The sequence below is a fragment of the Propithecus coquereli genome, unplaced genomic scaffold (assembly GCF_000956105.1).
Source record: "Propithecus coquereli isolate 6110/MARCELLA unplaced genomic scaffold, Pcoq_1.0 Scaffold176, whole genome shotgun sequence".
NCBI classification, from domain to species: Eukaryota; Metazoa; Chordata; class Mammalia; order Primates; family Indriidae; genus Propithecus; species Propithecus coquereli.
The window spans coordinates 3,029,716-3,051,626 of record NW_012142301.1 but is presented as its reverse complement, the minus strand read 5'-3'; the positions used below and the strand labels follow the sequence as shown (position 1 = coordinate 3,051,626).

At 35.2% G+C, this 21,911-nt stretch overlaps 1 protein-coding gene across 1 annotated transcript in view; it reads left to right on the top strand.

Moving 5' to 3' along the window:
- The window catches only part of PIBF1 (progesterone immunomodulatory binding factor 1), a gene marked incomplete at its 3' end in the record, with an annotated part of 215,782 nt that overhangs the window by 126,483 nt on the left and 67,388 nt on the right, over window positions 1–21,911 (top strand). Inside the window, exons 11-12 of the mRNA XM_012642153.1 lie at window positions 6,625–6,715; window positions 20,157–20,259. Of these exons, the coding sequence (XP_012497607.1) occupies window positions 6,625–6,715; window positions 20,157–20,259 (194 nt within the window). The remainder of the gene's footprint in view (window positions 1–6,624; window positions 6,716–20,156; window positions 20,260–21,911) is intronic.

Here is a 21,911-nt window from a genome sequence, read left to right as displayed (position 1 = left end):
AATTAATTCCACCTAGGTGAGAAGTATCTAAAAGGGGTGATGACACTGGAATGAGTCTTGAAGGAAGAATAGAAATTCATTGGATGGGCTGGACATGGTGGCTCACACCTGTAATCACAGCACTTTGGGAGGCCAAGGTAGGAGGATCACTTGAGTTCAGGAGTTCAAGACCACCCGGGGCAACATAGCAAAACCCCAACTCTACAAAGAAAAATGTTTTTTTAACTAACCAGGCATGGTGGCATATGCCTATAGTCCTAGCTACTTAGGAGGCTGAGACAAGAAGATCACTTGAGCCCAGGAGTTCCAATCTGTGGTGCACTGTGATCACACCTGTGACTAGCCACTACACTCCAGCCTGGGCAATATAGGGAGACCCCGTCTCTTAAAAATAAGAACAAGGTTAGAAGACTTAGACTGCCTCACTTCAAGACTTAACTATAAAGCTACAGTGTCAAGCTAATTTAGGACAGGCTTATGGAAAGACACATACAGCAACAAAACAGCCTAGAGAACCCAGAAACAGATCCATACTTAAATGATAATTTGATTTTTAACAAAGGCAGCAAAGCAATCAAGTGAACATTTTTATGGAAATGAACTGCCATATACCATTAAGAAATCAGTAGCCAAGACATAGACTCAGAAAAAATAATGGCAGTTTTATATCTGACAAAGGAATGGTATCCAAAATAAGAAAACATGTCGGAGAAAATACTCACAAAATATAGATTAGACAAAGAACTGGTATCCAAGTGTGCTAGGCTGAAAATTGCCCTTGCAAAGATGTCCATGTCCTAATCTCTGGAACCTGTGAATATTTTACCTTAGAAGTCCGCCTCTGAAGCTGGAAAAGGCAAGGAAATGGATTCTCCCTTAGAGCCTCCATACGGAACTAGCCCTGCTAACACTCTGACTTGAGCTATTGAAACGGATTTTTGGACTTATGATCTCTAGAACTGAAAGATAATAAATTTGTATTGTTTTAGGCCACCAAGTCTGATAATCTATTACAGCAGCAATAGGAAATTTTTTTTTTTTTTTAAGAGACGGAGTCTTGCTGTGTCACCCAGGCTATAGTATAAGTGGCATGATCATATCTCACTGCAGCCTCAAATTCCTGGGTTTAAGCAATCCCCCTGCCTCAGCCTCCCAAGTAGCTGGGCCCGCAGGTATGTGCCACCACACCTGGCTAATTTTTTTATTTTTTGTAGAGAAGGTGTCTCATTATGTTGCCCAGGCTGGTCTCGAGCTCCTGTGCTCAATTTCTGGGATTACAGATAAGCCACCACACCCGGCCCAGCAATAGGAAATTAATACATCAGAATATATACAGAGCTCATAAAACTCAAGGATAAAAAGAAAATAGTCCTATTTTAAAAATGGCCAAAGGTTTGAACAAACACTTCATAAAGGAAGATACATGAATAGCCAATCAGTTCAATAAAAGTATTCAACATTATTAGTCATAATGGCAGTGCAGAATAAAAGCCCAGCCACACTTTGGGAGGCTGAGGAGGGAGGATAACTTGAGGCCAGGAGTTCAAGACCAGGCTAGGCAATATCATGACTCCATTTTTACAAAAATTAAAAAAATTAGCTGGGCGTGGTGGTGCTCACCTGTAGTTCTAGCTACTGGAGAGGCCAAGGCAAGAGGATCACTTGTGCCCAGGAGTTTGAGGTTGCAGTGAGCTATGGCGATGCCACTGTATTCTACCCAGACAACAGAGTGAGATCCTGTCTCAAAAAAAAAAAAAAAATGCCTAAGGAGATACCACAACACACCCACAAGCATGGCTAAAATTAGAAAGACTGGCTATACCAAATGTTAGTGCAAATGTGAAGCAACTGGCAGTTTCTTATAAAATAATCAAATAGCCTTATCAGTGATCTAGGAATTCCATTCCTAATTATTTACCCAAGACAAAAGAAAGCATATGCACATAAAAAGATTTCTACTAAGATGTTCATAGGAGCTTTATTCATAATAGAAAAAAACCAGCAGCAGCCCAGGTGTTTGTCTTACAAGAAAATGGTTAAACAAACCATTCATACATTCATACAGTAGAATACTACTTAAAAAAAAGAAACAAACAATTGAGTAAACAACATGGATGAATTTGAAAAACATACTTAGTGTAAGGAGCCTTTCCCAAAAAAGTTTCTGCTATATTAAATTTATATAAATTTCTAGAAGAGGCTGAAGTAATCTATGGTGAAAAAAATCAGATCAGTGATTGTCTCTAAGAGTGGTTATCACCAGGATTTAACTGGGAAAAGAGTCATAAGGGAACTTTCCAGGTTGTAAGAACTGTATATCTTGATAAGGTTTGTCTTCCACATGTGTGTACATTGGAAAACTTCTATGCATTTCAAAACTCATTGAACAGTAGACTTAAGATTTGTACCTTTCACCATACGTAAACTTTATTTTTTAAAAAAGAACTGATTATAAATACTGACCTATAATTGGTGATTTGCGTATTGAACTATTGAGGGGTAAAATGAGCAGATGTCTGCAACTTTCTTTGAAATGCGTGAAAAATAAGATAGTTTCATGGGTGAATACAGGACTAGGTAGATGTGTGATAAACACATATAGTACAATGTTTAAAATCCAGATATTGGGTATATGGGTGTATACTGTAAGTTTTTTTCAGTGTTTCCATATGTATAAATACTTTCTTAAAATCTGTAGAAAAAATATAAAAACATTTTTTGCTATACTTTAAACCATCTGAAGCTGTCTTCGAATAAAATATGTACTTGTACTGGAAGATCAATAACTAGTCAACATTGGAAATTAGAATATCCTATCCTTGTTTAATGAATACTTATTGATTAACCAAAATTTCAAAGATGTAAATGCAAACTTTTTTTTTAGTGTTACAGTGTGTATAATTTTCGAAGGTTTACCACTTAATTCAGCTGATACCATCTAATTTCAGCTGATGTGAAGATAGGCTTCATTTATTAAGGTGTAACTATAGCAAATTACAATATCCTGTTTATACTTGAATTAATTTCTATAATCAAACAAGTATATTATTTGGATATTTGAGGAGTATTGTTTTCAAGGATCCCATTAAGTTGTAGAAAGTGCAAGTATCGCCTAAAAGCTAAATAAATTTTAAAAATATTTTTTTATTTTTTTGTTGTTGTTTTTGTTTTGTTTTGTTTTGTTTTTTGGAGACAGAGTCTCACTCTGTTGCCCGGACTAGAGTGCCGTGAATTCACCCTAGCTCACAGCAACCTCAAACTCCTGGGCTCAAGCGATCCTCCTGCCTCAGCCTCCCGAGTAGCTGGGACTACAGGCATGCGCCACCATGCCCGGCTGATCTTTTCTATATATTTTTAGTTGTCCAGCTAATTTCTTTCTATTTTTAGTAGAGACAGGGTCTTGCTCTTACTCAGGCTGGTCTCGAACTCCTGACCTCGAGCAATCCTCCCACCTCGGCCTCCCAGAGTGCTAGGATTACAGGAGTGAGCCACCACACACAGCCAAAAAAATATTTTTTTAAAACTGGATTTCTAGTTGTTAAATTCAAGAACCTGCTACCCATCCTCATCCCACTTGTATCCTCTGCTAAGTATTTGTCACATTTCTCAAACTTTCTTCTCTTGCTTCTTGAATCACCTGCCTTGTTTCTTCTCCATCACTTTTGTTGTCTCTTCTTCTACCTAGCTTTACTAGTGTCTAACTCAACTTAATGGTTCCCCTGGGTTTTTTCTCTCATCCTCTTTAATTCTTGCTTCCTTACGTACTTTCTGTATAATCTTATCCCTTTCTACAATTTCAATTACAGTCTGTAGGCTAGGGATTCCCACAGGTCTGAGTGGAGTCATTGAAAATTTAACATTATTTGCATTTACTCTTCCCTCCCTGAAACTTACTAATTTTCCTATACAGTTGCCTTCTGTATCCACAGGTTCTGCATTCCCAGATTTAATCAATTGCAAATCAAAAATATTGGGGAAACAATATTTTAATTGTATTAACAATAAATAATACAAATTTTAAAAACAATATAGTATAACAACTATATATATAACATTTACATTATATTAGGTATTATAAGTAATCTAGAGGTGATTTAAAGTACATGAGAAGATGTGCATAGGTTATATGCAATTACTACACCATTTTATATAAGGGAATTGAGCATCTATAGATTTTGGTATCTGTGAGGGTCCTAGAACCAATCCTCCATGAATACCACGGGACAACTGTATTCTTGATCTCTTAATAAAGTTAAAGTTTTGTCTAATCATCCTATGAGCTTTTGTCAGCCTTGATTCTTCCTTCATTCTATCTACAGTACCTCATCTCACCCCCATACCTGCTCAATTATCTAGAATCCAAGTTCTTTTCCCCATTGCTGTTGTGGACTGTATCTCAGCTGGATTATTACTGTAACTTGTTAGGAATTCTCAATGCACTAGTCTAAGCCATCCTCTTCCTTATTATTAGAATTTTGTTCTGTAATACTAACATCAACAACAAAAATCCATTGGTCATGTCACCTTCCTTTATTAATCTCTATTAGTTTCTTGTTGACCATAGAATAAAATCCAAACTTCTTTGCCTAGCAAACAGGACTTTAGTTCCATTCACTATTAGAACTAAGCCTACTTTTCTACAACTGCTGTTCTCCAAAACAAATCCATCCGCTTTTCTCATAAATGCTAAAACTTCACACACCTCACAAGTCTATGCCTTTGCATATGCAGTTGCTTCTTGCATGTTCTCTCTGAAAGTCAATCTCCCCATACCTTCCTTATGCCTTCTAACATGGGAAATAATGGCACGCAGATATAGTTGCTCTGTGCTCTATTCCTAAGACATGTTGTTCACGTCTCTTTAGTAGCATTTATAGGTACCATGTTATATAGTACCTTATTTCTATAATTAAATCCCTGCTAGAATAGTTACTTTATGAGTTATTAATCCATTAAGTATCAAACTCAGGTTTAGCATGTCCATCAATATCTGATGGGTTTTTGAGATGTTAACTAAATTTACTCACCCCCTTCTCTGAATTTAGAACTATTTAAGAGAGACAAGAGTCAGATACATATTTAAATGTTAGCTGTAGTTCTGGTAGAGCTGAATTGGAGAACTCCTCTTGGATTCAGAGTTATCTGATAGCTAATAACAGTATTGGCGATGGCATGTATCATCTCTTCCACGTGTCCCTCACAACTAATCATCCTACCTTTGAAAGCTGATACTGCTTCACTGTGAAAAATAGGGACAAAATTAAAGGAAAACAATTACGAGTATTTCTAAAATCTTTACTGCAGAAGGACTAATCAGTAAATATGTGCATATTATGTTGATAGGCATGCAAATAGTCAAGCTTCATTTATGGGTGTAAAATATATGGCTTTTTTTAAAAATCTGAGATAGCCCTGAAAGTAAGTTTGTCTTTTTAACACTAAAATAATGGCTGCTGATAAACAATATTATAAAAGTTTTTCTATGTCACTGACTATTTTGAGCTAGTAAAACTTTAGTTTTTATGGCCTTTGATGAAATATCTTTTAACTCCAGCTTGCAGTAAACTGTCATTGCATTTAAACTTTTTATCCATAAGATATTAACCTGTTACTTAAAATTGCTTTTGGGGAGCAGTGAGACAATAGCTGAATTTAGAAGTATTTAGTAAAGTATTTTCTCTGAATTTATATACAATTTTAAAAAATCTTTCATCTCATGCATAGGGCTATGCATTTTCTTTACAGAGTAGCCTATATAAGTACATAATTTTATTATTGTAAGTTATAATAAAGTTATACTGAGAACATAATAAATGTCATAATTTAAAATAGTTATTTCTTTTATCAAGAAGAGAATTAATGAAATTGATATTATCATTATTTGTCATCTTACATAACATATATTTTATCAAAAAGCCTTTGAGTCCTTGAGAGTAGCACAATATATGTATTATTGTGCTTTTTAACAGAAAACTTAGCATGTCATATGATACAGTCCCTTACACCTTTCAAGAATAGATGGAACAAAATCCAAGCAAGGAAATACTTTGAGAAATATGCTTCTACCCCCTTAATATTTTAAAATAAAATAAAATTTAAAAAAAAATCAGGAAGGAGGCCCATGGCACATGCTCAGACCAGGAGTGTGTCTTGCTTTCAATGCCTGGGTTAAAAACATTCATACCAGTGTGCTAGGGGGATACTAATGAACACTCTCGATTCATTTAGCTAGCTTAGTGCTACTCAGAATACACATAGATGTCATTTAATTGCAGGTGTCCTTCCCACATTTTTTAAAAAATCAGATGTGTCAAGCTCCATGTGTGCTAGTGAATAAATAAAAGCCAAGAGAAGGTGGTAGTTAATAAAAGAGAGAGAGGGAGGGAGGGAAGGAGGGAGGGAGGGAGGAAGAGAGGGAGGGAGGAAGAGAGGGAGGGAGGGAGGGAGGGAGGGGGAGGGAGCTTCTACTTACAAATGGGCTGTTTGAGATTACACATTAGCCTTTTTTAATGTTCTTAATGTTCTTATGCTCCCTCATATATTATTATAACCTCTTATTTTCACTTCTGCCATGTTTTTTAAGGGAAAAAAATGTTTCACATTATACACTGTAATATTTTCCAGTTGAAAATGAAGATGAGGCTGAAAGGGTTCTTTTTTCCTATGGGTATGGTGCTAATGTTCCCACAACAGCCAAAAGACGACTAAAGCAAAGGTAAAATCAATATATATTTATTTTACTTATCTACTCAAGCTAAATGTAATTACATTATGCTTTTTGATAATGTGCTGAGTTGAATGACAAAGTAAAGTTACTTTATTCTTAGTATGCATAAATATTAAGTTGCTTACAAAATAAAACACTATAAATAATAATAATATATTTCATGTATATTTAAATGAGTTTAATGGTCAGTAGAATAGAAGTATACATTAAAGTTTTCGTAGAATTAGATTCAGTGATAAGGATGCCATTTTTATTCTGTTTTCACATTAATTTCAGATGAGTTACAAATGTTTTGTATCAACAGTTTTCAGTTTAAAATTAATTACGCTTCTTTTTCTTTCTTTCTTTCTTGTTTTTATTCATCTGCCTACATTCTTTGACATGCATATTAGAGAGAGTAATATGAAATGGCATATGTATTATGATAGAAACTATAAAATTCTTTATGAAGACCAAGAAAATTTTTGGAAGATCCGCTAGACCTTGTAAAATACTGCTTAAAAGTACAGTTGGGCCAGGCTCAGTGGCTCATGTCTGTAATCCTAGCTCTTTGGGAGGCCGAGGTGGGAGGATTACTTGAGGTCAGGGGTTCTAGACCAGCCTGAACAATAGCAAGACCCCGTCACTGAAAAAAAAAAAAATAGAAAAATTAGCCAAGTGTGGTAGCACATGCCTGTAGTACCAGCTACTCAGGAGGCTGAGGCAGGAGGTATCACTTGAGCCCAGGAGTTTGAGGTTGCAATAAGCTTTGAGGATGCCACTGCACTGTAGCCCAGGCAACAGAGACCCTGTCCCAAAAAAAAAAAAAAAAAAGTACAGTCAGACTTCCATATCTGTGGGTTCTGCATCTATGGATTCAACCAGCCACAGAATGAAAATATTAAAAAAACAGAAAAAAAAGAAGTTAATGGTTACATCTGTCCTGAACATTTACAAACTTTTTCCTTGTCATTATTCCCTAAACAATATAGTATAGCAACTATTTATATAGCATTTATATTGTATTAGGTATTGTAAGTAATCTAGAGATGATTTAAAGTATATGGGAGGATGTGCATAGGTTATATGCAAATACCCCACCAGTTTTATATAAGGGACTTGAGCACTCATGGATTTTGGTATCAGCGCAGGGCGCGGGGTGGGGCAGGGTAGGAGTGTCCTGGAACCAATCCCCCATGGATACCAAGGGACAACTGTATGCTAACAGAAAACTGTACCTATATATTAATCAATTTACTAGTACCTGCCCGACTTTTTTTCCTAACTCTTCTCTCCCACCCAAATTCATCCTGTTTTGTACCTGTTTCTTACTGCCCCATTCGCTACCACATCAAATCTGAATGTTTCTGTCAGACTTCCAAACCCCTCCATATTATGGCCTTACCTCTCTCTCCACCGTTATTTTCCTCTCTACCCAAAGTGAGGGTCAGCATCTCTCTCTCCCTGTGAACATCTCTTTCTCCATACCACACAGGACAGCATTTCTCTTATCTCATTAGCTATCATTTCCTATGTAATTTCCTCAGCTACATGAAAAATTCTTCAAGGTCAGCACCTACATCTTATTCTTGTTTATTCTGCACTGTCTCTACCTAGCTCAGTGCAAGATACCTAGTAGAATTGTTTTTTCAACTGAGTATTTGAGGATTCAAAGCTCTTTGTTTTTCTTTGAATTGATTTAGACATTTAGAGACATTACACACTAAGTAAGAGAAGCAATCCATCTTAACTCTGGTACTTTTGTAGTAACTTTTAAGTGATGACTCAGAGAATGAAATGTCTTTATGGCTATCTAAAGTGATGCAGGACATAGACCACTTCATAGGAAATAAGAAAAGGATGCTTAGAACTTATGTCTCTTACTGGTTAAACTACATATATGCCAAATTTAGATCAAGGCTAGATGAATGGAAAGTATCAATTTATGGCTGGACTGGTTAATTTTGTCTAGTGAAAATACAGGTATTTCAAAGTATATATTATTTGAAAAATTCGTTGTAGTTCCGTCCCATTCCAAGTCCCTCAAAAAGTCACTATGAGTGACCTAGAATATTTTGTAATTTTCAGCATATCTCTGTTTTTGAATCTGATGTTGCTAGGGAAGAATAGAAACATAATTTCTTGGGTTAGAGACTTCTCTGTCAGTGGTAAATGATAGGCAAAATACTAAAAATTAAAGTTTAATGGACAGAGTCCATTCTCTTCCCTATTTTAGCATCTGAGTCCTTCAAAAGAATCTCTGTTATAAGAAAAAAATAATTTTGTTGTTGTAAGCTTGCTTTCTTTAGCCGCCCCCCCATGCTGGATTTCTCTGAAATCGAAAGCAATTGTTACTATGACACCTTACTGTTTTTTAAGTAATTTTTGAAAACAGTTTTTAATATTTAAAGTGAAGGTTTAAGGAACTAAACTGATTCATATTCCAAATAATCTTAACTGTCCAAATATTTCGAAAGATTCTATCACTGAGCTATCTGTGTGCCTTGAACAAGTGCCTAATGGGCATGCTATTAATATCTCCTGCCAGCTGGTGCCAGGCATTCTTCTCATGGTGAGCCAGAGGGTTATTTTGAGGAAGTGCTTCTCAGGTCATCTAAACTGAGTGAAGGGAAAGTAAGTCTACATATTCAAAGAGGACATTTATGCATTCCTTTACCCATTCAGTCAACAACTTTTATTGAGTGCCTACTGTATGCACAAAATTGACTAGTGGCACAAAAAAATCCCAGTTTAGGGTCTGAGACATTTCTGAAGTTTGCAAAGTCCACATTTGATTTCTCAGTGAATATTTGTAAAGAAGGCAATGGCTTTGTGCTCTCTTTATTTAGGAACAAAAGCAATATAGCCTTTGAGAGAATCTAGATTTAATCCTTTACATTTGAAATTAAAGCAATGGAGCCGTGCGCAGTGGTGTGTGCCTTGTAATCCCATCTACTGGGGAGGCTGAGGCAGGAGGATCACTTGAGCCCGGGAGTTTGAGGCTGTAACCCACTATGATTATGCCTGTGAATAGTGACTGCAGTCCAGCCTGGACAACATAGCAAGACTACATCTCTTAAAAAAAGAAAAAGGAAAAAAAGAAATTAAAGCAATGGAAACTTAAGGTGAATTATAAAACAAGTCAGAACAGTAAATGAAATATTTACAAAATACAGTTTTCATTGTATAGTAGCCTATACCAAAATATATTAAAATTTTAAAGAAACTTATCTCCCAACTACTATACAATAGATTCCATTCATACTAAATTTGATTTAAAATCACACATTTTCAACAGCCATAATTAGATATTTTAGGGTATCACTGAATTGGAAAGAGGTTTCTGATTATAAAAATGTTTACTTTATAAAATTAGGAAAATTACTGGTAATCCTATCATCCAAAATAACCAAAATTTAAACAGAAATGTATATTTTCTTATTTATTTTGGATATTATTGGATGTGAGTTAGCAGTCTAATTTTTTTCATAAAATTCCGTCTTGAACATTTTCTTAGGTTATTGAATATTCTTCAGCTTCAGAAACATCATTTATAATGGTTATCCACAACTTTTAATTTGTAGGATTTCTGTGTTTGAGTGCCATATGTGTGTTAATAAATTGTATAGCCAGTGAAAATTTTCATTAGCTGCCTATTGCTACCCAAGAAATATTATAAAATTAAAATGATAAAATAGATATAAAATTCACTATACAGTGTCTGACATAGAGATGTTCAATAAATGCTAGTTTGTTATAGCAGTTAATGTGTTCTTAAAGTAAATTGAGTAGTAAATTTTAGAGGAAAAACCAGGGTTTCCAAAACCTTTCACTAGGTACAATTTGAGTTTTCATTTAAAACACCTTTGTTTTCAAATTTTAAAGAAGCCTGTTGAAATAATTAGTAGAGATACCTCCTGGACATGAAACTAGTTTTGAGATTCACTTTCTTTGATATCAATCAGTTTCTTAAGACATAATACTATAATACCAATTTCCTATAAAGTTGTAGCATAATTAATTCTTGTGGTTTGACAAATAACTCACAAAAATGTCTCTTAAACACATTATAATTATAAAGTAAAGTTATACTTTGAAGTTTCATAGCAGTATGAACAATAACTAAACATTGTATTATACTCTCTTGGGGATACAATTCTGTAAAGTTAAAAGGGCTTATACAATTAAAGTAGATTAAAATAAAATGGACTTCTCTTAACTTGATTAAACTTGAAAATCTGAAGCAATGTTTTCATTTCAGTCATGATTGTTTTGAAAATAGCAAACAAGATTTTCTGGTTGTGCTCTTTAACCTGTCACACTACATGGTGACACCCAGGCACTAACATGGTCTTAGTGTGTGCCTCTCGGTTTATTTTGGCTGATCTGAATGTGGAGACTTTTTGAAAGTTTTTAAACCTTTCAAATTATAAGATTCACTGCATACTATAGGTCTTTTGTTTTAGTTTCTATCTAGTTTTATAAAGAGCTTTAAGTTGAAACTTTCAAAGTTTACTGAGCTTCATAATAAAGGAAAACCTAAAGCAAAGGAAACTAGCAATATTTTGGCATAATGAAAATTTTTTTTCTTCTCTTTTATTCTTATGTATATGAGTTCTCATTTTTGTCCTTAAGAAAGTTGTACTTATTTCATTTGGGTTGGTTTTAGGATAATCCTTTAAATAGGTACTGCTGTTCCATTCATGATCAGTGTGAAAGTTTAAAGCTGTAGAAGAAACAGGAGAAAGTCTCTTATAATTACAGATAATCAGCATGAGACCACTATTTAGTCTTCATTTCCAACAGAGCAGGTAGTATAAGGACCAACCTGAAGCTTTCTGAAGCTAGTATTCTTCTGGCACGTATACCCTTCTTTACAACCATTGTTTACGCCATGCTAATCTAGAAAGAACTCTGATATGCTGAAATTGAGAAAGATCAAAAAGCCAAATGTTGTTTCAGACCAAGTAACTAATAAGCATGAATCACATGTACTTACTTATTTGAAATTTTGATAGTACTAAGAGAACCATACCAATATTGAAGAACTCATGGCAGAGCATCAATCCTCCATTGTGCTTTGACATCTCATATAAATAGAGCTCTGCCATGTCCACAGTGGTTGGGCTAATACTGTTAGAAAATCGTATGTAGTAATCAAAACTACTGACCACCATTGACAGAACAAAGACAAATAATCTTTATTGGAGTGAAGAACTCCTGAGAGAGCTAAAAGATAACCCTTAGAAAAATATTAATTTTGCCAGGTAGCAGGAGAAATTTTGGTTTAATATTTAGATATAAAACTATACACCTATGGTGTTAGTTTCTAGTTGATGTACAACTTAATCTTCATATAAGTAAAAATCACATGGCAATTAATGTAATTACAAAAAAGTGTTGTGTGTTGTACAGATGGCTTGTGAAACCATTGCTTTCCTGATAAATTCAGTGCATTCTATACCAAAAACATAACCTTTAATAGGAGTCATTTTCCCTGACTATATCCATATTTACTCTTTTTAAAACTTGGACTTGTTTTCATTGTATGTTCATTGTGTTAAGAAGACATAAACTCAGCTGTAGTTGAGCAATTCTTCATTTGTCTTGCTTTGAATTTTGATTAAACTGAACACCCCTCCCTTCTTCCCGCTTCTAATATTCCAGATTTCTAAAAAGGATCCATTTATAGTACCAAAGCACTCACCAAAGGAATATGCCACATTTAAAGATTTAGAAGGTTGAAATATAGAAAAGGTGAATTGGTATCTGTTATTTGCCTTGTTCACTTTCTAACTTTATGTACTTTTTTATTGCTAGTTCAATGCTTAGATGCTGAGCATTAGTTGTACTTTAACATTGAGGTGCTGCAACCTTGGAATATGGTTTCTAGCAGTGTATTCATTTGAACAAAATTCACTTATAACCAAATCAAGAAGCATTTATTAAGTGCCTACTGATCAGCTCCACTGTTAGACACTACAGGGGGTAAGTAAGACCTCTGTCACTTTATGAGTTGCATCTGTTAAGGGAGAAAAGTTAACACACATGAAAGAATATCAAGAAATAGCCCAAAAATAGGCCAGGTGCGGTGGCTCACACCTGTAATCCTAGCTCTCTGGGAGGCCGAGGTGGGCGGATTGTTTGAGCTCAGGAGTTCGAAACCAGCCTGAGCAAGAGCAAGACCCCATCTCTACTAAAAACAGAAAGAAATTAATTGGACAACTAAAAATATATATAGAAAAAAAAATTAGCCTGGCATGGTGGCACCTGTAGTCCCAGCTACCGGGAGGCTGAGGCAGGAGAATCGCTTGAGCCCAGGAGTTTGAGGTTGCTGTGAGCTAAGATGACGCCACGGCAATCTAGCCCGGGCAACACAGTGAGACTCTGTCTCAAAAAAAAAAAAAAAAAAGAAAGAAAGAAATAGCCCAAAATATATAATTTAATGCTGTGTTACGTGCTAGACTATGTGAGTCAGAGGAATAGAGATCAGTAAATGTTGGCATGGTCAGAAATGGAGGAAGTAGAACTTGAAGGGGAAACTTCAGAGAAAAGTTGGGCTCACAAGCATTGTAAGAACTAGTCTTCAAACTGGAGAACAACAGAGTACAGTAGAAGGAATATATAAAATGTGTGGGGAACATTAAGTAAAGTAGACATTAATGGAGAATAAGGTTGTTGCTGGTGAGATTATAGAGGGCCTTGATATTTTAAAATAATTTAGGTGTTGGGGGAGGGGGGAGAAGGGAGGAGGGGACGGGTATTTGCATACACAAAGAGTGCAATGTGCACCACCCGAAGGATGGACGTATTTGAAACTCGGACTTAGCGGGGGAGGGGGGCGGGGGGTGGCAAGGGCAACATACGCAACCTAAACATCTGTACCCCCATCATATGATGAAATAAAAAAATAATAATAATTTAGGTGTAGAATTAACCGTGTAGGTAAGATTTGAAGTATGTAGGAAAAAGACACAAGGCTGGGCATGGTGGCTCATGCCTGTAATCCTAACACTCTGGGAGGCTGAGGCAGGAGGATCGTTTGAGCTCAGAAGTTTGATACCAGCCTAAGCAAGAGAGAGAACCTGTCTCTACTAAAAATAGAAAAATTAGCCAGGTGTGGTGGCGCATACCCGCGCCTGCAGTCCCAGCTACTCGGGAGATTGAGGCAGGAGAATTGCTTGAGCCCAGGAGGAGTTTGAGGTTTCTGTAGCTAGGCTGATGCCATGGCACTCTAGCCCAGGTAACAGAGCAGGATTCAGCTCAAAAAAAAAGAAAAGAAAAGGACACAGATGTCAGTTCATTAAGTAAGAAATACAAATGTCTGATAAACATATGAGAAGATGTTTAACCTTACAAATAAAGAAATTTAATTTATAACAGGATTCTGTTGTTTTTCTATAAGGTTAGCAAAACTTTTAAAGATTGACAATGCCCAGTGTTGGTTAAGATATGAAGAAACAGGAGATCTTTTATAAAGTTCATTTATTCAATAGTCAGTGACTAAACACCTCCTTTGTACCAGGTATCATTCAATGTACTTAGGGTACATTAGAGCACAAAGTAAATAGAAATTCCTGTCACTGAGAATTTTCAGGCCCTTTTGTTACAACAGAAGGGTCCATTCGCCGTTCTGTGGTGAACGTAAAAAAAAAGAGAATTTTCGTTGTAGTTCATGAGAATTTAAATTTGTACAAAGGATGTATAAAAATTTATAATGCATGTGTGTTTTGACCCAATCATTTCAATACTTGCTAAGGAAATCACAGTTAAAAGAGTACACAGATGTATGTATTCAGTTACGTAGAGCTTTCTACAGACAAGGCATTGTTGTGAATGCTCTTATTGAGTTGTCATTTTATTGTTGAGTTGTTAAGAGTTTTTAATATTTTCTGGACTCAGTTCCCTAATCAGATAGGTGATATGAAATTTTTCCTCTCATTCCCTGGATTTTCTTCTACTTTCTTAATGGTATCTTTTGAAGCATAGAATTTTTTAATTTTGATGTAGTTCAGTTTACCTAATGTTTCTATTATTGCTTTGCTTTTAGCGCTGTATCTGAGAATCCTTTGCCAAATCCAAGTTTGTGGAGATTTATTCATGTTTTCTTCTGAGAGTTTATAGTTTTAGCTCTTACTTAGGTCTTTAATCTATTTGGAGTTAATTTTTTTGATATCATATGAGATAAGGGCTTTGTACTATTTTAAATATAGCTACTAGAAAAGTTTGAATTGTACATGTGGCTCACACTATATTTCTATAGGAGAAAGCTGACCTAGAGCAGTGGTCTCCAAACTTTTTGATATGAATCCCTATTGGGAAAAAACTTGAGCATGCAGTGACCAATATATGTATTTGTGTTCATATTTATTTATAAATTATATGCATATACTATCATATGAATGATTACGTACATAACAATATAAAAGTACACAGAAAACAAAAACTTAAAGATAATATGACATTAAAATAAATGTATATGGGCCGGGCGCGGTGGCTCACGCCTGTAATCCTAGCACTCTGGGAGGCCGAGGCGGGCTGGATCTGTTTGAGCTCAGGAGTTCAAGACCACCCTGAGCAAGAGCGAGACCCCGTCTCTACTAAAAAAAAACAGAAAGAAATTATCTGGACAACTAAAACTATACAGAAAAAATTAGCCGGGCATGGTGGCACATGCCTGTAGTCCCAGCTACTCGGGAGGCTGAGGCAGTAGGATCACTTGAGCCCAGGAGTTTGAGGTTGCTGTGAGCTAGGCTGATGCCAGGGCACTCACTCTAGCCAGGGCAACAGAGTGAGACTCTGTCTCAAAAAAAAATAAGTAAATAAATGTATATGAAAATTCAACAGATTGTTTTGTGCATGACTACTTTTGAAGACCACTGATCTTGATTGTCATCATAACCTTCTAATTGGCTAATGGTCTTCTTCCTTCTGAAAAACATCCTCCGTGATGTTAGATAGAGTACTCTTTCTCAAGTGCAGATCTGATCATGTGGTACCTCACCAACTTCAGAATAAAATCCAAGCTCAGCTTGTCATACAAGGCTTTTCATCACATATCCCTGCATGTCTCTCTCTAGCTTCAACCCTCACCATGCACCATATGTTTATCAATCCATACCATACTACTTAGAATTTTCCCCAGCAGATCATCCTTTACTTATGCTTTTTCCTTTACCCAAAATGCTGTCTCTCTGCTTCTGCAACAGATTAGTCAGTAGTAAGTTTTCATTCCAGAGCGTGCCCTTTCTTAGCTTTTAACACACTACAGTAATTTTTTTCATTTTCTTATCTTCCTCAGTAAACTGTTAGATCCTCCAGGGAGAAATTGTATATTCCCAGTGTCTAGGCAGATTATAGGTTTTTGGTAAATGTTTATTAAAAGAAAGTGTTCATGAATATCTTTTTGAAACAATTAATGAGTATGTTTCTTCTCATTCAACCTGCTTTTCTATAGTCATTGATATTCATCATGAAAAAGTTGCTAATTTTCTTTTATTGTTTTTGTTTTACTGCAAGTATTATGATGATGAAAAATGATTATATTTCTTGTTTTTGCTATTCCTTGAGCTTAAATAAATCTTATTTTTATTTCTTTTAATTAAATCTTAATATTTTATATCCTTAATTAATCTTAATAAATTCTGGAATCATTTTTCCTTTTTTTAATCCACCCATCTAGAAACTGAAAAATCTTGGTATAATCTTTTAATGAAAGACTTCACAATATTATTTTTTTATTATTAATCCTTTTTTTTTCTTTGATACTACATTAGTAAACTAACTGGGTCTTTTAGGGCAACCTGGGAACCTTAATACCCTTTCTTTGATTTCTTTTTTTCCTTTTTTTTGAAACAGGGTCTCACTCTGTTGCCCAGGCTAGAATGCAGTGGCACAATCACAGCTCACTACAGTCTCTACCTCCTGGGCTTAAGGATCCTCTTGGCTCAGCCTCCCTAGTAGCTAGGACTACAGGCATGTACCACCACACCCATCTAATTTTTTTTATTTTTTGTCGGGATGGGGTCTCAACTATGTTGCCCAGGCTGGTCTTGTACTCCTGTCCTCAAGCAGTTCTCCCACCTGGGCCTCCCAAAGTACTGGGATTACAGGTGTGAGCTACCACACCCAGCCCCATTTCTGATATATCTGTGAGGAATGTGGTTCTACTATCCTTACAGCTGACTTAGAAGTGAATTTTTAAAACATGTTCCCTTTATGTTGGAGACCAGTTGTACCACATCATCTTCACAGTATAACATCACAGTATAGCATCATAAATGACATCGGCATTCATAGTAATAATAGTCACAGTCCTTCCCGTCAGCATCAGTTCCTAGATTTTTTTTCTCAATAAAATTGTACTATAAGCTAGTAATCAGAGTACTGTAGAGCACATTTATGAGCAAATAAGATACCTGCCTTCTATTTAGAATTGATTTTCCTCACTCAGAGTCCCCTAATCAAAATCAGGGAAATTCTTCTTAGAGGAAAATAATCCTGGTGTTAAAGCTTAAGCACTAGCATACCAAGAATTTCTTGAATCAGTATTTTATAACATATGATATTTTTATTGATAAGTGGTATCACCATATCTGCATAAGAACATTATGCATCTCCTAAACAAAATGAAAAGCACCCAAGCCAAATGAACAATTTAATATTATTAAATTTGATGTCCTAAAGTTATTATCTTCTTCAGAATGTTGGTAATGTATGACTTTTGTATCTCATTTTTTTTTTTTGCATCTCTTTATCTTCCATTCCATACCATCAAAGTTATTATCTTCTTCAGAATGTTGGTAATGTATGACTTTTGTATCTCCTTTTTTTTTTTTTTGCATCTCTTTATCTTCCATTCCATACCATCTGTAACTTTATTTCTGTGTAATTACATTTTATTGTGTTTATTGTCCTACACTGAGTATTACAAAAATATGATCTACACCCTCAACATACATTTATTGAGAAATTACTATGTTAAAAGACCTAATACTAAGTTCTATGGGAGAGAAAAAATGAAAAAATTTACACCTAACATAATATGAAGGGGGAGAGAAAAAGAGTTAAAACATGAATGAAGGTTTTTTATTTATTTATTTTTTTTTGAGACAGAGTCTCACTCTGTTGCCCTGGCTAGAGTGAGTGCCCTGGCATCAGCCTAGCTCACAGCAACCTCAAACTCCTGGGCTCAAGTGATCCTACTGCCTCAGCCTCCCGAGTAGCTGGGACTACAGGCATGTGCCACCATGCCCGGCTAATTTTTTCTGTATAGTTTTAGTTGTCCAGATAATTTCTTTCTGTTTTTTTTTAGTAGAGACGGGGTCTCGCTCTTGCTCAGGCTGGTCTTGAACTCCTGAGCTCAAACAATCCACCCGCCTCGGCCTCCCAGAGTGCTAGGATTACAGGCATGAGCCACCGCGCCCGTCCTGAATGAAGGTTTTTAAAACCTAATTTCAGAGCTAATGATATAAAATACCGGTTTGCAAACATGTACTATAATCAACAGATTTAAAATGCAAGTACTGTAACACAATTAACATTAAGACTTATTCTATTTGTAGAGATATCGTTATTTTAGGGTCATATTAGAAAATCTTGGTATATTTATAATGGAAAATGAATAATACAATGTCCATAAACTTGTAAACACCTTAAAAATTTATAAAGAAAGAAGTAGATCAGTGGTTCATTAAGGCTGAGTTTGGGGGCATAGGAGAAAGTTGAGGGGTTGGGAGGATGAGGAGTGACTGCTGATGGGCACAAAGTTTCTTTTTAGGGTAATGAAGATATTCTAAAATTAGATTATAGTAATAGTTGCACAACTTTAAATATGCTAAAAAAAAAAAACCATTGAATTGTACACTTAGGTGGGTGGACTTTATGGTATGTAAGTTGTCTATCAGGAAAATTATTTCAGTAAAGCTGTTTTTTACAAAAAGAATGGTTTTCCAAATATGGGGATTGTGGGTCAGCTGATTATTAAGGCAAAATTTTATGCCAGTTGAAAGGAGAGAATCTTAGATCTAATCAAGCCACTCAATTCACTCTGTAAATTTTTACCAGAACTCATAGTTTTCGTATGGAATAACAAGTTCTTAGAAATATTAATAGATGTGTAGGATGTTATTTAATATTATTTCAGAGTTTTATCTGCATGCTTTTATCTGATGTTAGGAAATAATACAATAGAATTGTTTCCTATAATTTTATTTAGAGCAAAGATATCTTACTGCTTGTCATTTGTAGAATATCCTGTCTTCTTAGATCCCATGGATTACATAATTCATAGATTAAGTTAATAGGTTAACTAACATAGAACATGAAAATATGATAAGTATAAAAATTTTAAGTTACTGGAAATACAGAGAGGGTCTTTGGAGCAACATGTCTTCTCAACATTATTAGCATTTCTTCAAAGAATTATGGCACTTTTTCCCTTAATAGTTAGAAGGAATGATTTTACATTACAGCTGAAGCATTTTTTTTTTTTCTTAAAATGGTTTCTTAACACTAGAATTGGTCTGCGAGGCCAAGGCGGGAAGATCGCTTGAGCTCAGGAGTTTGAGACCAGCTTAAGCAAGAGTGAGACCCCATCTCTACTAAAAATAGAAAAAATTAGCCGGGCATGGTGGTGTGCACCTGTAGTCCCAGCAACTCGGGAGGCTGAGGCAGGAGGATCACTTGAGCCCAGGAGTCTGAGGTTGCTGTGAGCTAGGCTGATGCCATGGCACTCTAGCCCGGGCAACAGAGCAAAGTTCTGTCTCTAAAAAAAATAAAATAAAAAGTAGAATTGGAACATTTCATATTTAATGTGATTTTAAATATTAAAGTTCTGTGCAATAAGCTGTATTAAATGCAGATCATCAGAGGGAGTGATTTCTTTTAGTACAGAATCTTTGCCTTTACTATAGGCATTCTCCAAGCTTTATATATCTTTGCCATCTCCAGTTTCAATAGAGAGCCTATTCAGTTTTGCTTTGTATTATAAAATGCATTATGTTGTTTGATGTAAACTCTGATGCTTCTCAAAGTGCACACTTATCATAGTTCACAATAGTTCAACTAATTTCCTGATTTTTTTATAATTGGGAAATTTTTATAAAAGTAATGACAAGCTGTAAATTACTATCTTTTGATCTTTTCAAACAAGTACCATAATGTAACTCTCTACTTTTATAGCAAGGGCTAAAAACCATTACTGCAGTAATCAATATATCACAGTTATGTTATGGAAATTTTAATGTTACTTTCAAAATTCTGAGTTGTTGGGGTATTGGTCTTCCACTGTTGGTACCTGAAAAATATTATTTGACTCCATATTTTTTCCGTTAATATTTAAGTATTTTAGGAAATGGTAAGTTAATTTTCAAGCACACAAACACATTTTGAGTATTTTAGATAATATTTCACTTTTTTAAGCATTAATTTTCTCATTTCATTCTTCCAGTGTTCACTTGGCAAGAAGAGTGCTTCAGTTAGAAAAACAAAACTCGTTGATTTTAAAAGACCTGGAACATCAAAAGAACCAAGTAACACAGCTTTCCCAAGAGGTAAATAACTTAAACAAAAGAAACATGTATAAAAAATCACAATGTTCATTTCAATTCTTTGTAACTCCTGTGCTTATTTTCTGAGCAGTTTTAAAATAAGCTGTTTGCTAGTACAAAATGATTTCACAATTTATAAAACTAACTGAATGTTATGGTCTTATAAAACAAGTTACAGTATATGGCAAAACTAAGAACAAAAGGAAGATTAAATGCCCAGACTAAATGCAGACTAGACAGGCAAAGCTTTGATTCTGAGAATATCAACTGGCAAAACAAGTTTGACAAATTTTGGTGACATTTTACTTTAAGTTTTTCACTAATGCATAGTTTTTAAAATAGATTTGCTTTTTACCTCTGTGTTTGATGAAAAATCTCTTATCTACTAAACACACTTAACTTCGTATACACTTAGAAATCAGGTTCAGGCCAGGTGGCTCATGCCTGTAATCTCAATACTTTGGGAGGCCAAGGGTGGAGGATTGCTTCAGCCCAGGAGTTCAAAGCTATGGTCAACTATGATCATGCCATTGCACTACAGCCTACGCAACAGTGACCCTGTCTCGAGGAAGAAAAAGAAAATCAAGTTCATACTTCTTATTTTCCTTAGCCTTGTATTATGTCATTTAAAGACTATACAAACATATAACATAGCATTTTTAAGTTTAAATCAGCATCTGATTATATTTTTCTGCATTTTTGAAGTTCAAGTCATCAAACAATTAAAACCAAATGTACCACCTCACTAGCGTTCCTTTTATTTCTAGAGTTTCAGCGTAACAAATTTTTCTGTTAATGTTTTAAAACTTTTAAAAGCTATTTATCTTATAATAAAAGATTTTTAAAGATATTTATTAAATACTACTAATATATACTATATATTCTTTGTTTGTTTTCTGAAGGGCCTGCTCATATTTATCTCTCTCTCTCTCTTTTTTTTTTATTTTTTTTTGAGACAGTGTCTCACTCTGTTGCCCAGTTTGGAGTGACATGATCATAGCTCACTATAACCTCCAACTCCAGTTCTCAAATGTTCCTCCCACCTCAGCCTCCCCAATAGCTGGGACTACAGATGCAAGCCACCATGTCCAGCTAATTTTTTTTTTTAAATAGACAGCATCTTGCTATGTTACCCAGGCTGGTCTTGAACTCCTGGCCCCTAGCCATCCTCCCACCTCAGCCTCCCAAAGTGCTGAGATTACAGGTGTGAACCAATGCACCTGGCCCATATTTATCTTTACAGTATCTTCTATTAAAGCACTTTTAATATTATAACATTAGGAGGATCTTTATTCTCAAATTTCAAAAGACCAGAAATAGTTCATATTACTGCAGTGCCTACCACATAGTTAATGCTCAGTGTGGACACAGTGGTGTGTTGGTAAATGTTAATAACCAACTTTCCAAGAGGAGTATGAGAAAGGGCTCTGATTTATAGCATTTACTTATATCTGTAGTATAAATATTGCCACCATGACTAACATCAAGCTGCCAACATAATGTTACTGAACACAGAGCAGGGAAAAGAGGCTGACCAGTACACCATTACATGATGTTCACACCATATAGATACAATAGATGTATTAATACATAAACTCAAGAGCATAAATGATAGCAAAATAATTAAAAATTGATGGTTTTTTCCCTTTGTTTTT